At 53.2% G+C, this 20,000-nt stretch overlaps 1 protein-coding gene across 1 annotated transcript in view; it reads left to right on the top strand.

The window, feature by feature from the left end:
• Nucleotides 1–20,000, top strand: part of ESYT3 (extended synaptotagmin 3) — a 131,006-nt gene that overhangs the window by 23,558 nt on the left and 87,448 nt on the right. Inside the window, exons 2-4 of the mRNA XM_075609934.1 lie at nucleotides 4,720–4,761; nucleotides 6,429–6,563; nucleotides 10,140–10,216. Coding sequence (XP_075466049.1) covers nucleotides 4,720–4,761; nucleotides 6,429–6,563; nucleotides 10,140–10,216 — 254 coding nt within the window. The remainder of the gene's footprint in view (nucleotides 1–4,719; nucleotides 4,762–6,428; nucleotides 6,564–10,139; nucleotides 10,217–20,000) is intronic.

Genomic DNA, 20,000 nt, shown 5'->3' with positions numbered 1-20,000 from the left:
TCTGATCCCGCCTCCGCCTTCTGATCCCGCCTCCGCCTTCTGATCCCGCCCCCGCCTTCTGATCCCACCTCTGCCTTCTGATCCAGCCTTCTCCGGGGCAATCTGATCCCACCTCTGCCTTCTGATCCCACCTCTGCCTTCTGATCCCGCCTCTGCCTTCTGATCCCGCCTCTGCCTTCTGATCCCGCCTCTGCCTTCTGATCCCGCCTCCGCCTTCTGATCCCGCCCCCGCCTTCTGATCCCGCCTCCGCCTTCTGATCCCGCCCCCGCCTTCTGATCCCACCTCTGCCTTCTGATCCAGCCTCTGCCGGGGCAATCTGATCCCACCTCCGCCTATTGATCCCGCCTCCGCCTTCTGATCCCGCCTCCGCCGGGGCAATCTGATCCCGCCTCCGCCTTCTGATCCCGCCTCCGCCGGGGCAATCTGATCCCGCCTCCACCTTCTGAACCCGCCTCTACCGGGACTTCTGATCCCGCCTCTGCCGGGGCAATCTGATCCCGCCTCTTCCGGGACTTCTGATCCCGCCTCTGCCGGGGCAATCTGATCCCGCCTCTACCGGGGCTTCTGATCCCGCCCCCGCCTGGGCAATCTGATCCCACCTCCGCGGGGCAATCTGATCCCGCCTCCGCCGGGGCAATCTGATCCCACCTCCGCCTTCTGATCCCGCCTCCGCCAGGGCAATCTGATCCCGCCTCCGCCTTCTGATCCCGCCTCCGCCAGGGCAATATGATCCCGCCTCCGCGGGGCAATCTGATCCAGCCTCCGCCTTCTGATCCCACCTCCGCCTTCTGATCCAGCCTTCTCCGGGGCAATCTGATCCAGCCTCCGCCTTCTGATCCCACCTCTGCCTTCTGATCCCGCCTCCGCCTTCTGATCCCGCCCCCGCCTTCTGATCCCGCCTCCGCCTTCTGATCCCACCTCCGCGGGGCAATCTGATCCCGCCTCCGCCGGGGCAATCTGATCCCACCTCCGCCTTCTGATCCCGCCTCCGCCGGGGCAATCTGATCCCACCTCCGCAGGGGCCTTATTGCCAGGACAGGGGCCAAATTTAGCAGATTATTCCGTTCCAGGACATTCCCACCTGGCACTGATTGGGTTTAGTTAGCCCATTGTTCAGAGGTACTGGTCTTTGAAGTGGGAAAAAACAGATAAATATAGGTCTCAACACCCAAAGAGAAGAATGAAGATATAAACCCTTATATAGTGATATAATAATACAATGGTGATATAATAATACAATGGTGATATAATAATACAATGGTGATATAATAATACAATGGTGATATAATAAATGATATTTGTGAAAAAACCTCCAAACGTAGAATCGAGAATCCACGAGACTCAATTCTTCTCCTCACTTTTAAAGCTTTACACTCTTCTGCCCCTCCTTAAATCTCAGCCCTAATTTCTCGCTATGCACCATCCCGACTTTTGCGTTCTTCTCAAAGATGTCTTCTCTCTACCCCCTTTGTATCTAAAGTCCTCTCCCGCCTGAAACCTTTCTCACTGACTGCCCCACACCTCTGGAATGCCCTTCCCCTCAATACCCGACTAGCCCCCTCGCTATCCACCTTTAAGACCCACCTTAAGACACACTTGCTTAAAGAAGCGTATTATTTATTTATAACATGTGTTACCAGGAAGTAATACAGTGAGAGTTACCTCTCGTTTTCAAGTATGTCCTGGGCACAGAGTAAAACAAATAATACATGGTTACAAATACAGTTACATAATGAGCAGGGTATACATTATATACAAGACATTACATGCACAGTTAGAGATAATATATATTATGGGCGTATGAAACAGTTACAGACCAGATTAAAATGTGAGACAGCCTTAGATTTGAAAGAACTTAAGCTGGTGGTGGATGTGAGAGTCTCTGGTAGGTTGTTCCAGTTGTGGGGTGCACGGTAGGAGAAGGAGGAGCGGCCGGATACTTTGTTGAGCCTTGGGACCATGAACAGACTTTTGGAGTCTGATCTCAGGTGATAGGTGCTGCATGTGGTAGGGGTGAGGAGCTTGTTCAGATAGCTGGGTAGCTTGCCCATGAAGAATTTAAAGGCAAGACAGGAAGATGAACTTTGCGCCTAGACTCGAGTGATGACCAATCTAGTTCTTTGAGCATTTCGCAGTGATGTGTGCTGTAGTTGCATTGGAGAACAAAATGACAAATTGAGTTGTAGAGGGTGTTAAGTTTGCTAAGGTGGGTTTGAGGAGCCGAGCCATATACTATGTCTCCATAGTCAATAATTGGCATTAGCATCTGCTGTGCAATACGCTTTCTGACCAGGAGACTTAGGCTAAGGTCCCGTTGCACGCGTCCGCACGGCTGGCTTGCTTGCCGGCGGCGCGTGCAACTCGCTGTACCGCGATCTGCGGTCTACAGGAAACTTCAGTAGTAGCGGGGGGGGCGTGGCCAAACGGGTCGGGTGGGGTGCGGCCATGACGTGAGGGGGCGCGGCCATGACGTGAGGGGCCGGGGCGGGAGTGGGAGGATTGACAGGGAGGGGGGGGCGTGGCTTGAGCGGAGGGACCCGCTACTCTTCCCCCCCCTCCCTCCACGGGCTGCCACGGGCTGCAGGTAAGTAAAAAAAACACACACACGCAGGCACTCATACATACATACACACACACACACACACACACACACACACAGACACACAGACAGGCACTCACGCACTCATACACACACACATACACACACACACACACAGAGACAGGCACGCACGCACTCAGGCACACACATACATACACACACACACACACACACACACACACACACACACACACACACACACACACACACACACACACACACACACACACACAGAGACAGGCACGCACGCACTCAGGCACACACATACACACACACACAGGCAGGCACGCACGCACTCAGACACACACACAGACAGGCACTCACCTGCTGTCCCTCCACACTCCTCCCCGCTCCCCGAAGCCTCTCCTCCTCCCGCAGCCTCCCCTCCCCATTGGCTCACAGCCACACCACGTGACGCGTCAACGCTAGGAAACACCATTCTCTTGTGTCTCCTAGCGGCTGACGCGCCACAGCGTGTAGTCAGCTGTGCCGCCAGGGGGGACCGGGACCGGCTCGCGAGGATTCCCCTGCTGGTGGGGAACTCGCTACATTGCCGCCCGCGCCAACGAGCGCAGCGGGTCCCAGGCCTTAGGGGCCAATGCAGAGAACTGCGAGAATGGCCATTCTCCATACTTTAAACTCTCCATGTTTTTTGGCGGATTCCCCTCGCAGTATGCAGGAAAGTGCGCATATCTGGGAGAGGAATCCGGCAGAGAGATGGCGAGCCCTATAGTGTCATTGCTGTGCATGCCAATAAATATATGTATGAAACTGAAGGGGTTACTGGTGTATTATTTAGTTATTTATATATATATATATATATATGTGTGTGTGTGTGTGTGTGTGTGTGTGTGTGTGTATATATATATATATATATATATATATATATATATATATATATATATATATATATATATATATATATGGGTGGGTGCAGTGTGTAAGAGCCCCCCTGCATCAATCTGAGCCAGGAAAAGGGACAGATTTTTTTTCTATGTCCCTTTTCGCAGCTCAGCACCACTTTCTTGTTGGCGGAGCAATTTTGAGAAAATCTCTCCATTTTATAGCCTCGATCAGCTGATCGGGGCTACTAGAATACAGCGGGGTTTAAAATTGGCGAGATATTGCATCTCACCACCCGCACTGCGAGATTTTTTTCACTCCAAAAAAAACCGGCGGATTTTCCTCATCTCGCCAGTTTTTCGCCATTTACTGAATTGATGTAGGCATATTTGGCAAAAAACTGGCGAGATAGGGCTTCTCGCCGCTTTCTGCATTGGCCCCTTAGGGAGGATTTGTTCCTGTAAAGTACCCCTAGTTTGGCATAGGTCTTGGTTGTCAGGGTATCAGTGTGCATCCCGAATGTTAAGTGGGAGTCAAACCATAAGCCCAGGTATTTAAAACCAGTAACAGGTGTTAGGGTGGTGTTAGCGTTGGTTCGAATCAGGAGCTCAGTCACTGGAAGCTTTACAAATTAAGTCTTGGTCCCAAATACCATTGTTACCGTCTTGTCAGTGTTTAAAAACAGTTTGTTTTGAGATTATGAATAGCACTGTGGCTAATACTATACACCTCATACATAAAGCTTGGCCCCCTGCAGACGCACTTACCAGAACTCCCTCCTACTGTCTCTGTACGTTCTCCCTACCTACCAATTAGACTGTAAGCTCCTCGGAGCAGGGACTCCTCTTCCTTAATGTTACTTTTATGTCTGAAGCGCTTATTCCCATTATGTGTTATTTGTATAATTTGTTATTTATATGATTGTCGTTTGTATTACTGCTGTGAGGCGCTATGTAAATTAAGACATACTGTACATATATTTATATATATACAAGAAAGGTGGGCGATACATTGATAGGGCGATACATTGATAGGGCGATACATTGATAGGGCGATACATTGATAGGGCGATACATTGATAGGGCGATACATTGATAGGGCGATACATTGATGGGGCGATACATTGAGGCTTTGTGACCTGTGCAGAATATGAATGATTTTCCTGAGTGATGTGACCGGGTGACGAGCTGTGTTAGTGTAACACGCGTGTGTTAGTGTAACACGCGTGTGTAACAGATACTATGCCAGGAATGACCGTCTCCCTCTGTGTTTGCAGGTGAATTTCCCGGATGTGGAGCGGGCGGAATGGGTAAACAAGGTAAGGACGCGTTCTGCAAATCTCGCTACGTAGAAATTACACCCGAAAAAAACATATTACAAATATTCGCAGTCGTACAGGATGTGAACAACTCGTCATTATCATGCGTCCCTGCGCCACCTGTCCCTGCGCTCCCCCCGTCCCTGCATTCCCCCCGTCCCTGCGCCACCCGCGCTACCCGTCCCTGCGCTCCCCCCGTCCCTGCGCTCCCCCCGTCCCTGCGCTCCCCCCATCCCTGCGCTCCCCCGGTCCCCGCGCTACCCGTCCCTGCGCCCCCCGGTCCCCGCGCTACCCGTCCCTGTGCCCCCCGGTCCCTGCGCTACCCGTCCCTGCGCTCCCCCCGTCCCTGCGCCAACCCGGTCCCTGCGCCACCCCGGTCCCTGCGCCACCCGCGCCACCCCGGTCCCTGCGCTACCCCGGTCCCTGCGCCACCCCGGTCCCTGCGCTCCCCCGGTCCCTGCGCTACCCCGGTCCCTGCGCCACCCCGGTCCCTGCGCCACCCCGGTCCCTGCGCTACCCCGGTCCCTGCGCCACCCGCGCTACCCGTCCCTGCGCTCCCCCCGTCCCTGCGCTCCCCCCGTCCCTGCGCCAACCCGGTCCCTGCGCTCCCCCGGTCCCTGCGCTACCCGTCCCTGCGCTCCCCCCGTCCCTGCGCTCCCCCCGTCCCTGCGCCAACCCGGTCCCTGCGCCACCCCGGTCCCTGCGCCACCCCGGTCCCTGCGCCACCCGCGCCACCCCGGTCCCTGCGCCACCCCGGTCTCTGCGCCACCCCGGTCCCTGCGCTACCCGTCCCTGCGCTCCTCTGGTCCCTGCGCTCCCCCCGTCCCTGCGCTACTCGTCCCTGCGCTCCACCGGTCCTTGCGCTACCCATACCTGCGCTACCCCGGTCCCTGCGCCACCCCGGTGCCTGCGCCACCCCGGTCTCTGCGCCACCCCGGTCCCTGTATCGCTCTGTGTGTTGTTATAGCGCTCTGCATGTTATAGAGCTTTGCGCGTTGTTATAGCGCTCTGCGTTGTTATATCGCTCTGTGTGTTATAGCGCTCTGCGTGTTATAGCGCTCTGCGTGTTATAGCGCTCTGCGTGTTATAGCGCTCTGCGCGTGTTGTTATAGCGCTCTGCGTGTTATAGCGCTCTGCGTGTGTTGTTATAGCGCTCTGCGTGTTGTTTTAGCGCTCTGCGTGTTGTTTTAGCGCTCTGCATGTTGTTTTAGCGCTCTGCGTATTGTTTTAGCGCTCTGCATGTTGTTATATATCTCTGCGCGTTGTTATATCCCTCTGCGCGTTGTTATATCGCTCTGCGTGTTGTTATATCGCTCTGCATGTTGTTATATCGCTCTGCGCGTTGTTATATCGCTCTGCGTGTTGTTATATCGCTCTGCGCGTTGTTATATCGCTCTGCGTGTTTTATATCGCTTTGCGTGTTTTATATCGCTTTGCGTGTTTTATATCGCTTTGCGTGTTTTATATCGCTTTGCAAGCCTCTTTACCAGGAAACACGTTAGTATAAGGTGGTGATTCAGTGTTGAGTCCGACCTTCCTGTTCCGTGAGATTCTTGTCTGGTCGGGAGACAGCCCAGACTGGGATGTCCCGATGACCGGGGGTACGGCTGGCAGTAATGCTGACCTGTATTCCCAAACCTAGTGACCTTCTCCTGTCCCCTGTGCAGGTCGTGGGTCAGATGTGGCCGTACATTGGAATGTACGTGGAGAAGATGCTTCACGATAAGATTGAGCCACTGGTCAGAGCATCTAACGTTCACCTCAAAGCCTTCACCTTCACCAAGGCCCACTTCGGGGAGAAGGTAATTACATTACACCTTCACCAAGGTCCACTTCGGGGAGAAGGTAATGACATATCTAACACCTTCACCAAGGCCCACTTCGGGGAGAAGGTAATGACATATCTAACACCTTCACCAAGGCCCACTTCAAGGAGAAGGTAATTACATTACACCTTCACCAAGGCCCACTTCGGGGAGAAGGTAATGACATAGCTAACACCTTCACCAAGGCCCACTTCGGGGAGAAGGTAATGACATATCTAACACCTTCACCAAGGCCCACTTCGGGGAGAATGTAATTACATTACACCTTCACCAAGGTCCACTTCGGGGAGAAGGTAATGACATATCTAACACCTTCACCAAGGCCCACTTCGGGGAGAAGGTAATGACATATCTAACACCTTCACCAAGGCCCACTTCGGGGAGAAGGTAATTACATTACACCTTCACCAAGGCCCACTTCGGGGAGAAGGTAATGACATATCTAACACCTTCACCAAGGCCCACTTCGGGGAGAATGTAATTACATTACACCTTCACCAAGGTCCACTTCGGGGAGAAGGTAATGACATATCTAACACCTTCACCAAGGCCCACTTCGGGGAGAAGGTAATGACATATCTAACACCTTCACCAAGGCCCACTTCGGGGAGAATGTAATTACATTACACCTTCACCAAGGCCCACTTCGGGGAGAAGGTAATGACATATCTAACACCTTCACCAAGGCCCACTTCGGGGAGAATGTAATTACATTACACCTTCACCAAGGTCCACTTCGGGGAGAAGGTAATGACATATCTAACACCTTCACCAAGGCCCACTTCGGGGAGAAGGTAATGACATATCTAACACCTTCACCAAGGCCCACTTCGGGGAGAAGGTAATTACATTACACCTTCACCAAGGCCCACTTCGGGGAGAAGGTAATGACATATCTAACACCTTCACCAAGGCCCACTTCGGGGAGAATGTAATTACATTACACCTTCACCAAGGTCCACTTCGGGGAGAAGGTAATGACATATCTAACACCTTCACCAAGGCCCACTTCGGGGAGAAGGTAATGACATATCTAACACCTTCACCAAGGCCCACTTCGGGGAGAATGTAATTACATTACACCTTCACCAAGGTCCACTTCGGGGAGAAGGTAATGACATATCTAACACCTTCACCAAGGCCCACTTCGGGGAGAAGGTAATGACATATCTAACACCTTCACCAAGGCCCACTTCGGGGAGAAGGTAATTACATTACACCTTCACCAAGGTCCACCTCGGGGAGAAGGTAATGACATATCTAACACCTTCATCAAGGTCCACTTCAGGGAGAATGTAATTACATTACACCTTCACCAAGGTCCACTTCGGGGAGAAGGTAATTACATATCTAACACCTTCACCAAGACCCACTTCGGGGAGAAGGTAATGACATATCTAACACCTTCACCAAGGCCCACTTCGGGGAGAAGGTAATTACATTACACCTTCACCAAGGCCCACTTCGGGGAGAAGGTAATTACATATCTAACACCTTCACCAAGGTCCACCTTGGGGAGAAGGTAATGACATATCTAACACCTTCACCAAGGTCCACTTCGGGGAGAAGGTAATGACATATCTAACACCTTCACCAAGGCCCACTTCGGGGAGAAGTTAATGACATATCTAACACCTTCACCAAGGTCCACTTCGTGGAGAAGGTAATGACATATCTAACACCTTCACCAAGGTCCACTTCGGGGAGAAGGTAATGACATATCTAACACCTTCACCAAGGCCCACTTCGGGGAGAAGTTAATGACATATCTAACACCTTCACCAAGGTCCACTTCGGGGAGAAGGTAATGACATATCTAACACCTTCACCAAGGTCCACTTCGGGGAGAAGGTAATGACATATCTAACACCTTCACCAAGGCCCACTTCGGGGAGAAGTTAATTACATATCTAACACCTTCACCAAGGCCCACTTCGGGGAGAAGGTAATTACATATCTAACACCTTCACCAAGGTCCACCTCGGGGAGAAGGTAATGACATATCTAACACCTTCACCAAGGTCCACTTCGGGGAGAAGGTAATGACATATCTAACACCTTCACCAAGGCCCACTTCGGGGAGAAGTTAATGACATATCTAACACCTTCACCAAGGTCCACTTCGGGGAGAAGGTAATGACATATCTAACACCTTCACCAAGGTCCACTTCGGGGAGAAGGTAATGACATATCTAACACCTTCACCAAGGTCCACTTCGGGGAGAAAGTAATTACATATCTAACACCTTCACCAAGGCCCACTTCGGGGAGAAGGTAATTACATATCTAACACCTTCACCAAGGTCCACCTCGGGGAGAAGGTAATGACATATCTAACACCTTCACCAAGGTCCACTTCGGGGAGAAGGTAATGACATATCTAACACCTTCACCAAGGTCCACTTCGGGGAGAAGGTAATGACATATCTAACACCTTCACCAAGGCCCACTTCGGGGAGAAGGTAATGACATATCTAACACCTTCACCAAGGTCCACTTCGGGGAGAAAGTAATTACATATCTAACACCTTCACCAAGGTCCACTTTGCGGGGAAGGTAATTACATATCTAACACCTTCACCAAGGTCCACTTCGGGGAGAAGGTAATTACATATCTAACACCTTCACCAAGGTCCACTTCGGGGAGAAAGTAATTACATATCTAACACCTTCACCAAGGCCCACTTCGGGGAGAAGGTAATGACATATCTAACACCTTCACCAAGGCCCACTTCGGGGGGAAGGTAATTACATATCTAACACCTTCACCAAGGTCCACTTCGGGGAGAAGGTAATTACATATCTAACACCTTCACCAAGGTCCACTTCGGGGAGAAGGTAATTACATATCTAACACCTTCACCAAGGTCCACCTCGGGGAGAAGGTAATTACATTACACCTTCACCAAGGCCCACTTCGGGGAGAAGGTAATGACATATCTAACACCTTCACCAAGGCCCACTTCGGGGAGAAGGTAATGACATATCTAACCCCTTCAGTGCCGGAGGAGCCACAATGCATTGCAGACCAATATGTCCAGAACATCAAGAGAAATGCATTCCTGACCCCTACAACACTGAAGGGGTTAATTCCGCATGTTGTGTTTCTGTTGGGTGGTTAGAGCAGCCCTGGAAGTAACAGGGTAATGGGGCGAGTATCAGGGTGATAGCAGTAATACAAGAAGGATTAGCCAAGGGACAACAGCAGAGATAACATAGCTCAGCGGAGGCCAACTCCAGTTCTCAAGGGCCCCCAACAGGTCTGGTTTTCAGGATATCCCTGCTTCAGCACAGGTTGCTCAATCAGTGGCTCCGTCATTGACTGCCCCACCTGTTCGGAAGCAGGGATATCCGGAAAACCTGACCTGTTGGTGGCTCTTGAGGACTGGAGTTTAACACCCGTGACTAAGAAATACCCAAAGCGGACCCTACACCCCTGCGCAGGAATGACCCCTGTGTGCCCCGATATGTGGGGCATTTAATGAGTTCTTGTTTTGGACTCTTCTTTTTCGGGCACATTTTGCAACCTACCCCTCTTCTCTCCTGTCTCAGCACCCCAGGATTAACGGAGTGAAAGCCTACACCAAAAAGGTGGACAAGAGAGAGGTGATCCTGGATCTGCAGCTCTGGTAAGTTTAATGTCCACCCTGCACTATAACAGTGGGTATCGAGCCACGGGAGCCACGGGAGCATCGGCGCTCCAATCAAGGAGGAGATTAATGCAACAATCCATAAACGTTTCCAACGTCTACCTAAAGGTCTGATATTGGGGCCAATAAACCCCCAATCCCAGCAATCTCCAACCCCAGAACCCACCACATCGTGTGTGTGTGTGTGTGTGTGTGTGTGTGTGTGTGTGTGTGTGTGTGTGTGTGTGTGTGTGTGTGTGTGTGTGTGTGTGTGTGTGTGTGTGTGTGTGTGTGTGTGTGTGTGTGTGTGTGTGTGTGTGTGCTAAAAGGAGTGCTGCTGAGTGTGGCCACATGTATACAGCAAGAGACAGAGACACCCAATGCTACAGCCAGTGTGACAATACATACTCAAATACTTCAATGTTTGTATTCTCATGGGTACGGGTCATTTAGTTAAACACTTTGGCCAATGCGTTATAAGCCTGCAGCCACGTCAAGGCGTGACCATTATGCAGCCACGTCAAGGCGTGACCAGTATGCAGCCACGTCAAGGCGTGACCAGTATGCAGCCACGTCAAGGCGTGACCATTATGCAGCCACGTCACGGCATGACCAGTATGCAGCCACGTCACGGCATGACCAGTGTGCAGCCACGTCACGGCGTGACCAGTATGCAGCCACGTCACGGCGTGAGCAGTGTGCAGCCACGTCACGGCGTGACCAGTATGCAGCCACGTCACGGCATGACCAGTGTGCAGCCACGTCACGGCGTGACCAGTATGCAGCCACGTCACGGCATGACCAGTGTGCAGCCACGTCACGGCGTGACCAGTATGCAGCTCCTAACACTGCCTGCGAGTATCTCAGTTACCCCTGCAGGAGGGAGTACGGTCTCAGGGGCCCGTCCTGCACAGGAACATGGAAAAAACTTCTACTTAAAAAGTGGGGCGGGGTGAGCGTAACCCTGGGGGGAGGGGTCAGCCTAAACCCTGGGAGGAGGGGCCAGCCTAAACCCTGGGAGGAGGGGCCAGCCTAAACCCTGGGAGGAGGGGCCAGCCTAAACCCTGGGAGGAGGGGCCAGCCTAAACCCTGGGAGGAGGGGCCAGCCTAAACCCTGGGAGGAGGGGCCAGCCTAAACCCTGGGAGGAGGGGCCAGCCTAAACCCTGGGAGGAGGGGCCAGCCTAAACCCTGGGGGGAGGGGCCAGCCTAAACCCTGGGAGGAGGGGCCAGCCTAAACCCTGGGAGGAGGGGCCAGCCTAAACCCTGGGAGGAGGGGCCAGCCTAAACCCTGGGAGGAGGGGCCAGCCTAAACCCTGGGAGGAGGGGCCAGCCTAAACCCTGGGAGGAGGGGCCAGCCTAAACCCTGGGGGGAGGGGCCAGCCTAAACCCTGGGAGGAGGGGCCAGCCTAAACCCTGGGAGGAGGGGCCAGCCTAAACCCTGGGAGGAGGGGCCAGCCTAAACCCTGGGAGGAGGGGCCAGCCTAAACCCTGGGAGGAGGGGCCAGCCTAAACCCTGGGAGGAGGGGCCAGCCTAAACCCTGGGAGGAGGGGCCAGCCTAAACCCTGGGAGGAGGGGCCAGCCTAAACCCTGGGAGGAGGGGCCAGCCTAAACCCTGGGAGGAGGGGCCAGCCTAAACCCTGGGGGGAGGGGCCAGCCTAAACCCTGGGGGGAGGGGCCAGCCTAAACCCTGGGGGGAGGGGCCAGCCTAAACCCTGGGAGGAGGGGCCAGCCTAAACCCTGGGAGGAGGGGCCAGCCTAAACCCTGGGAGGAGGGGCCAGCCTAAACCCTGGGAGGAGGTGCCAGCCTAAACCCTGGGGGGAGGGGCCAGCCTAAACCCTGGGAGGAGGGGCCATCCTAAACCCTGGGGGGAGGGGCCAGCCTAAACCCTGGGGGGAGGGGCCAGCCTAAACCCTGGGAGGAGGGGCCAGCCTAAACCCTGGGAGGAGGGGCCAGCCTAAACCCTGGGAGGAGGGGCCAGCCTAAACCCTGGGAGGAGGGGCCAGCCTAAACCCTGGGAGGAGGGGCCAGCCTAAACCCTAGGAGGAGGGGCCAGCCTAAACCCTGGGAGGAGGGGCCAGCCTAAACCCTGGGAGGAGGGGCCAGCCTAAACCCTGGGAGGAGGGGCCAGCCTAAACCCTGGGGGGAGGGGCCAGCCTAAACCCTGGGGGGAGGGGCCAGCCTAAACCCTGGGAGGAGGGGCCATCCTAAACCCTGGGAGGAGGGGCCAGCCTAAACCCTGGGAGGAGGGGCCAGCCTAAACCCTGGGAGGAGGGGCCAGCCTAAACCCTGGGAGGAGGGGCCAGCCTAAACCCTGGGAGGAGGGGCCAGCCTAAACCCTGGGAGGAGGGGCCAGCCTAAACCCTGGGAGGAGGGGCCAGCCTAAACCCTGGGGGGAGAGGTCACCGACCTCCAAACAACTGATACCGTGTTTAATAATTTTAATTAACAGTAACGATACTCCTGTTAGTAACAATCCGCGCTCCTGTTTTTAATGATGTGTGCTCCCGTTGGTAACGATGCTCGTGTTGTTAACGATGCTCGGGTCGGTACCGATGCTCGGGTCGGTACTGATGCTCGGGTCGGTAACGATGCTCGGGTCGGTACCGATGCTCGGGTCGGTACCGATGCTCGGGTCGGTACCGATGCTCGGGTCGGTAACGATGCTCGGGTCGGTACCGATGCTCGGGTCGGTAACGATGCTCGGGTCGGTAACGATGCTCGGGTCGGTAACGATGCTCGGGTCGGTAACGATGCTCGGGTCGGTAACGATGCTCGGGTTGGTACCGATGCTCGGGTAACGATGCTCGGGTTGGTAACGATGCTCCGGTAACGATGCTCGGGTTGGTAACGATGCTCGGGTTGGTAATGATGCTCGGGTTGGTAACGATGGTAACGATGCTCGGGTTGGTAACGATGCTCGGGTTGGTAACGATGCTAGGGTTGGTAACGATGCTAGGGTTGGTAACGATGCTCGGGTTGGTAACGATGCTCGGGTCGGTACCGATGCTCGGGTTGTATCGATGCTCGGGTTAGTAACGATACTCGTGTTAGTAACGATGTTCCTGGGAACAGGAAGAGTGATCGTCTGAATTGTCAGAAATCCGTCCTGTTAACCCTTCGAGTAGCAGAGATTCGAACGTGATGATATGTTGTGAGCGCATAGATCTGCAGCCCTGCCCTTCCCCATTATCTCTTAGCATACCGTGCTTCCACTGCAGCCAGGGATTCTGGGAAATGACATGCAGATAAGCGCACAGTGTCACACGTTTCATCCATTTTAACATGGAACCCCTATCAGCTTCTGCCGACCGCATTGTGTGTAACTGAATGAGAGACATAAATAAACTGCTATTATCCTGTGCACACTCCTAGTGTCGCCTTGTTGTGTCGCCTTGTTGTGTCTCCTTGTTGTGTCTCCTTGTTGTGTCTCCTTGTTGTGTCTCCTTGTTGTGTCTCCTTGCTGTGTCTCCTTGCTGTGTCTCCTTTTCTCCTCGCCGCGTCTCCTCGCCGCGTCTCCTCGCCGCGTCTCCTCGCCCCGTCTCCTCGCCCCGTCTCCTCGCCCCGTCTCCTCGCCGTCTCCTCGCCGCGTCTCCTCGCCGCGTCTCCTCGCCGCGTCTCCTCGCCGCGTCTCTTCGCCGCGTCTCTTCGCCGCGTCTCTTCGCCGCGTCTCTTCGCCGCGTCTCTTCGCCGCGTCTCTTCTCTGCGTCTCCTTGCCGCGTCTCCTCGCCGCGTCTCCTCGCCGCGTCTCTTGGCCGCGTCTCCTCGCCGCGTCTCCTCGCCGCGTCTCCTCGCCGCGTCTCCTCGCCTGCTTGTTGGGCTTTGTCGCTGAGCCCGGATGAGTGCGGCGTTGGCGTTGTTGCAGCTTTCCTGGGTACACAGATTATATTATATCTCTGGGTGTGTTGGGATTGTGTGTTTGCGCAGTTACTCTGGGTGTGTTGGGATTGTGTGTTTGCGCAGTTACTCTGGGTGTGTTGGGATTGTGTGTTTGCGCAGTTGCTCTGGGTGTGTTGGGATTGTGTGTTTGCGCAGTTACTCTGGGTGTGTTGGGATTGTGTGTTTGCGCAGTTACTCTGGGTGTGTTGGGATTGTGTGTTTGCGCAGTTACTCTGGGTGTGTTGGGATTGTGTGTTTGCGCAGTTACTCTGGGTGTGTTGGGATTGTGTGTTTGCGCAGTTACTCTGGGTGTGTTGGGATTGTGTGTTTGCGCAGTTACTCTGGGTGTGTTGGGATTGTGTGTTTGCGCAGTTACTCTGGGTGTGTTGGGATTGTGTGTTTGCGCAGTTAGGATATTTAGGCCTCGGTGAGATGACGGAGAGATACTTCCGGCTCCCGCGCCGCCGCCATATTGTCCGTGCTACAGAATCACGCTGCGAACGAAATCATTTTACTTACAGAACAGACACAAAGCGCCGGCGGCTGCTGCCGGAAAGCTGCCCCCCCCCCCCCCCCCGGCACATTCACGGCTATTTCCGTCTTCAAACGCACATTGAATTATTCACGACACGGAACATGTGTGTTATGAGCTTGTCAGATCTCACTGAGAACCGTCAGTGAAAGTTAGGGGCGACGGGGGGCGGCGGGGGGTGCGGCGGGGGGGTGGGGGGGGGGCGGCGGGGGGCCTCGTCTAACCCGGGGATCGCTTTATCTTGTGTATCTCTTATTAATAATGGCTTGTATGCCATTCTCTGTCAGTATACACGCCGTGCAGTTCTGTCAGTATACACGGCGTGCAGTTCTGTCAGTATACACGCTGTGCAGTTCTGTCAGTATACACACCGTGCAGTTCTGTCAGTATACACGGCATGCAGTTCTGTCAGTATACACTGTGTGCAGTTCTGTCAGTACACACACCGTGCAGTTCTGTCAGTATACACTGTGTGCAGTTCTGTCAGTATACACGCCATGCAGTTCTGTCAGTACACACACCGTGCAGTTCTGTCAGTATACACTGTGTGCAGTTCTGTCAGTATACACGCCATGCAGTTCTGTCGGTATACACGCCGTGCAGTTCTGTCAGTATACACAGTGTGCAGTTCTGTCAGTATACACGGCATGCAGTTCTGTCAGTATACACTGTGTGCAGTTCTGTCAGTACACACACCGTGCAGTTCTGTCAGTATACACGCCGTGCAGTTCTGTCAGTATACACGCCGTGCAGTTCTGTCAGTATACACTGTGTGCAGTTCTGTCAGTACACACACCGTGCAGTTCTGTCAGTATACACGCCGTGCAGTTCTGTCAGTATACACGGCGTGCAGTTCTGTCGGTATACACGCCGTGCAGTTCTGTCAGTATACACGCCGTGCAGTTCTGTCAGTATACACGCCGTGCAGTTCTGTCAGTATACACTGTGTGCAGTTCTGTCAGTATACACGGCGTGCAGTTCTGTCAGTATACACGGCGTGCAGTTCTGTCGGTATACACTGTGTGCAGTTCTGTCAGTATACACGGCGTGCAGTTCTGTCAGTATACACAGTGTGCAGTTCTGTCAGTATACACTGTGTGCAGTTCTGTCAGTATACACGCCGTGCAGTTCTGTCAGTATACACGGCGTGCAGTTCTGTCAGTATACACGGCGTGCAGTTCTGTCAGTATACACTGTGTGCAGTTCTGTCAGTATACACGCCGTGCAGTTCTGTCAGTATACACGGCGTGCAGTTCTGTCAGTATACACGCCGTGCAGTTCTGTCAGTATACACTGTGTGCAGTTCTGTCAGTATACACGGCGTGCAGTTCTGTCAGTATACACGGCGTGCAGTTCTGTCAGTATACACTGTGTGCAGTTCTGTCAGTATACACGGCGTGCAGTTCTGTCAGTATACACGGCGTGCAGTTCTGTCAGTATACACGGCGTGCAGTTCTGTCAGTACACACTGTGTGCAGTTCTGTCAGTATACACTGTGTGCAGTTCTGTCAGCATACACACCGTGCAGTTCTGTCAGTATACACGCCGTGCAGTTCTGTCAGTACACACGGCGTGCAGTTCTGTCAGTATACACGGCGTGCAGTTCTGTCAGTATACACGCCGTGCAGTTCTGTCAGTATACACGGCGTGCAGTTCTGTCAGTACACACACCGTGCAGTTCTGTCAGTATACACGGCGTGCAGTTCTGTCAGTATACACGCCGTGCAGTTCTGTCAGTATACACGGCGTGCAGTTCTGTCAGTATACACGGCGTGCAGTTCTGTCAGTATACACGCCGTGCAGTTCTGTCAGTATACACTGTGTGCAGTTCTGTCAGTATACACGGCGTGCAGTTCTGTCAGTATACACGGCGTGCAGTTCTGTCAGTATACACGGCGTGCAGTTCTGTCAGTATACACGGCGTGCAGTTCTGTCAGTATACACGGCGTGCAGTTCTGTCAGTATACACGCCGTGCAGTTCTGTCGGTATACACGGCGTGCAGTTCTGTCAGTATACACGGCGTGCAGTTCTGTCAGTATACACTGTGTGCAGTTCTGTCAGTATACACGCCGTGCAGTTCTGTCAGTATACACGCCGTGCAGTTCTGTCAGTATACACGCCGTGCAGTTCTGTCAGTATACACTGTGTGCAGTTCTGTCAGTATACACGGCGTGCAGTTCTGTCAGTATACACGGCGTGCAGTTCTGTCAGTATACACTGTGTGCAGTTCTGTCAGTATACACGGCGTGCAGTTCTGTCAGTATACACGGCGTGCAGTTCTGTCAGTATACACGGCGTGCAGTTCTGTCAGTACACACTGTGTGCAGTTCTGTCAGTATACACTGTGTGCAGTTCTGTCAGCATACACACCGTGCAGTTCTGTCAGTATACACGCCGTGCAGTTCTGTCAGTACACACGGCGTGCAGTTCTGTCAGTATACACGGCGTGCAGTTCTGTCAGTATACACGCCGTGCAGTTCTGTCAGTATACACGGCGTGCAGTTCTGTCAGTACACACACCGTGCAGTTCTGTCAGTATACACGGCGTGCAGTTCTGTCAGTATACACGCCGTGCAGTTCTGTCAGTATACACGGCGTGCAGTTCTGTCAGTATACACGGCGTGCAGTTCTGTCAGTATACACGCCGTGCAGTTCTGTCAGTATACACTGTGTGCAGTTCTGTCAGTATACACGGCGTGCAGTTCTGTCAGTATACACGGCGTGCAGTTCTGTCAGTATACACGGCGTGCAGTTCTGTCAGTATACACGGCGTGCAGTTCTGTCAGTATACACGGCGTGCAGTTCTGTCAGTATACACGCCGTGCAGTTCTGTCGGTATACACGGCGTGCAGTTCTGTCAGTATACACGGCGTGCAGTTCTGTCGGTATACACGCCGTGCAGTTCTGTCAGTATACACGGCGTGCAGTTCTGTCAGTATACACGGCGTGCAGTTCTGTCAGTATACACAGCGTGCAGTTCTGTCAGTATACACGCCGTGCAGTTCTGTCAGTATACACTGTGTGCAGTTCTGTCAGTATACACGTCGTGCAGTTCTGTCAGTATACACAGTGTGCAGTTCTGTCAGTATACACGGTGTGCAGTTCTGTCAGTATACACGCCGTGCAGTTCTGTCAGTATACACGGTGTGCAGTTCTGTCAGTATACACAGTGTGCAGTTCTGTCAGTATACACGGTGTGCAGTTCTGTCAGTATACACGCCGTGCAGTTCTGTCAGTATACACGGCGTGCAGTTCTGTCAGCATACACGCCGTGCAGTTCTGTCAGTATACACGGCGTGCAGTTCTGTCAGTATACACGGCGTGCAGTTCTGTCAGTATACACAGCGTGCAGTTCTGTCAGTATACACAGCGTGCAGTTCTGTCAGTATACACACCGTGCAGTTCTGTCAGTATACACGGCGTGCAGTTCTGTCAGTATACACGGCGTGCAGTTCTGTCAGTATACACGGCGTGCAGTTCTGTCAGTATACACACCGTGCAGTTCTGTCAGTATACACGGTGTGCAGTTCTGTCAGTATACACGCCGTGCAGTTCTGTCAGTATACACGCCGTGCAGTTCTGTCAGTATACACGGCGTGCAGTTCTGTCAGTATACACGGCGTGCAGTTCTGTCAGTATACACGGCGTGCAGTTCTGTCAGTATACACGCCGTGCAGTTCTGTCAGTATACACGCCGTGCAGTTCTGTCGGTATACACGGCGTGCAGTTCTGTCGGTATACACGCCGTGCAGTTCTGTCGGTATACACGGCGTGCAGTTCTGTCGGTATACACGCCGTGCAGTTCTGTCGGTATACACGCCGTGCAGTTCTGTCGGTATACACGCCGTGCAGTTCTGTCGGTATACACGCCGTGCAGTTCTGTCGGTATACACGCCGTGCAGTTCTGTCGGTATACACGCCGTGCAGTTCTGTCGGTATACACGGCGTGCAGTTCTGTCGGTATACACGCCGTGCAGTTCTGTCAGTATACACGCCGTGCAGTTCTGTCAGTATACACGCCGTGCAGTTCTGTCAGTACACACGGCGTGCAGTTCTGTCGGTATACATGCCGTGCAGTTCTGTCGGTATACACTGTGTGCAGTTCTGTCAGTATACACTGTGTGCAGTTCTGTCAGTATACACGCCGTGCAGTTCTGTCAGTATACACTGTGTGCAGTTCTGTCAGTATACACGGCGTGCAGTTCTGTCAGTATACACGCCGTGCAGTTCTGTCGGTATACACTGTGTGCAGTTCTGTCAGTATACACTGTGTGCAGTTCTGTCAGTATACACGCCGTGCAGTTCTGTCAGTATACACTGTGTGCAGTTCTGTCAGTATACACGGCGTGCAGTTCTGTCAGTATACACTGTGTGCAGTTCTGTCAGTATACACGGCGTGCAGTTCTGTCAGTATACACGGCGTGCAGTTCTGTCAGTATACACACCGTGCAGTTCTGTCAGTATACACGCCGTGCAGTTCTGTCAGTATACACAGCGTGCAGTTCTGTCAGTATACACGCCGTGCAGTTCTGTCAGTATACACGCCGTGCAGTTCTGTCAGTATACACGCCGTGCAGTTCTGTCAGTATACACAGCGTGCAGTTCTGTCAGTATACACTGTGTGCAGTTCTGTCAGTATACACGCCGTGCAGTTCTGTCAGTATACACGCCGTGCAGTTCTGTCAGTATACACGCCGTGCAGTTCTGTCGGTATACATGCCATGCAGTTCTGTCAGTATACACTGTGTGCAGTTCTGTCAGTATACACGCCGTGCAGTTCTGTCGGTATCCACGCCGTGCAGTTCTGTCGGTATACACGGCGTGCAGTTCTGTCGGTATACAAGGCGTGCAGTTCTGTCGGTATACACGCCGTGCAGTTCTGTCAGTATACACTGTGTGCAGTTCTGTCAGTATACACTGTGTGCAGTTCTGTCAGTATACACGCCGTGCAGTTCTGTCAGTATACACTGTGTGCAGTTCTGTCAGTATACACTGTGTGCAGTTCTGTCAGTACACACACCGTGCAGTTCTGTCGGTATACACGGCGTGCAGTTCTGTCAGTATACACTGTGTGCAGTTCTGTCAGTATACACGCCGTGCAGTTCTGTCAGTATACACTGTGTGCAGTTCTGTCAGTATACACTGTGTGCAGTTCTGTCAGTACACACACCGTGCAGTTCTGTCAGTATACACGGCGTGCAGTTCTGTCAGTATACACGGCGTGCAGTTCTGTCAGTATACACGCCGTGCAGTTCTGTCAGTATACACGGCGTGCAGTTCTGTCAGTATACACGCCGTGCAGTTCTGTCAGTATACACGCCGTGCAGTTCTGTCAGTATACACGGCGTGCAGTTCTGTCAGTATACACGCCG

Source organism: Ascaphus truei, chromosome 7, assembly GCF_040206685.1.
Source record: "Ascaphus truei isolate aAscTru1 chromosome 7, aAscTru1.hap1, whole genome shotgun sequence".
In the NCBI taxonomy this organism is placed as follows: Eukaryota; Metazoa; Chordata; class Amphibia; order Anura; family Ascaphidae; genus Ascaphus; species Ascaphus truei.
Note: the sequence above shows the minus strand (reverse complement) of the source record. Positions and strands in the feature narration are given on the sequence as shown.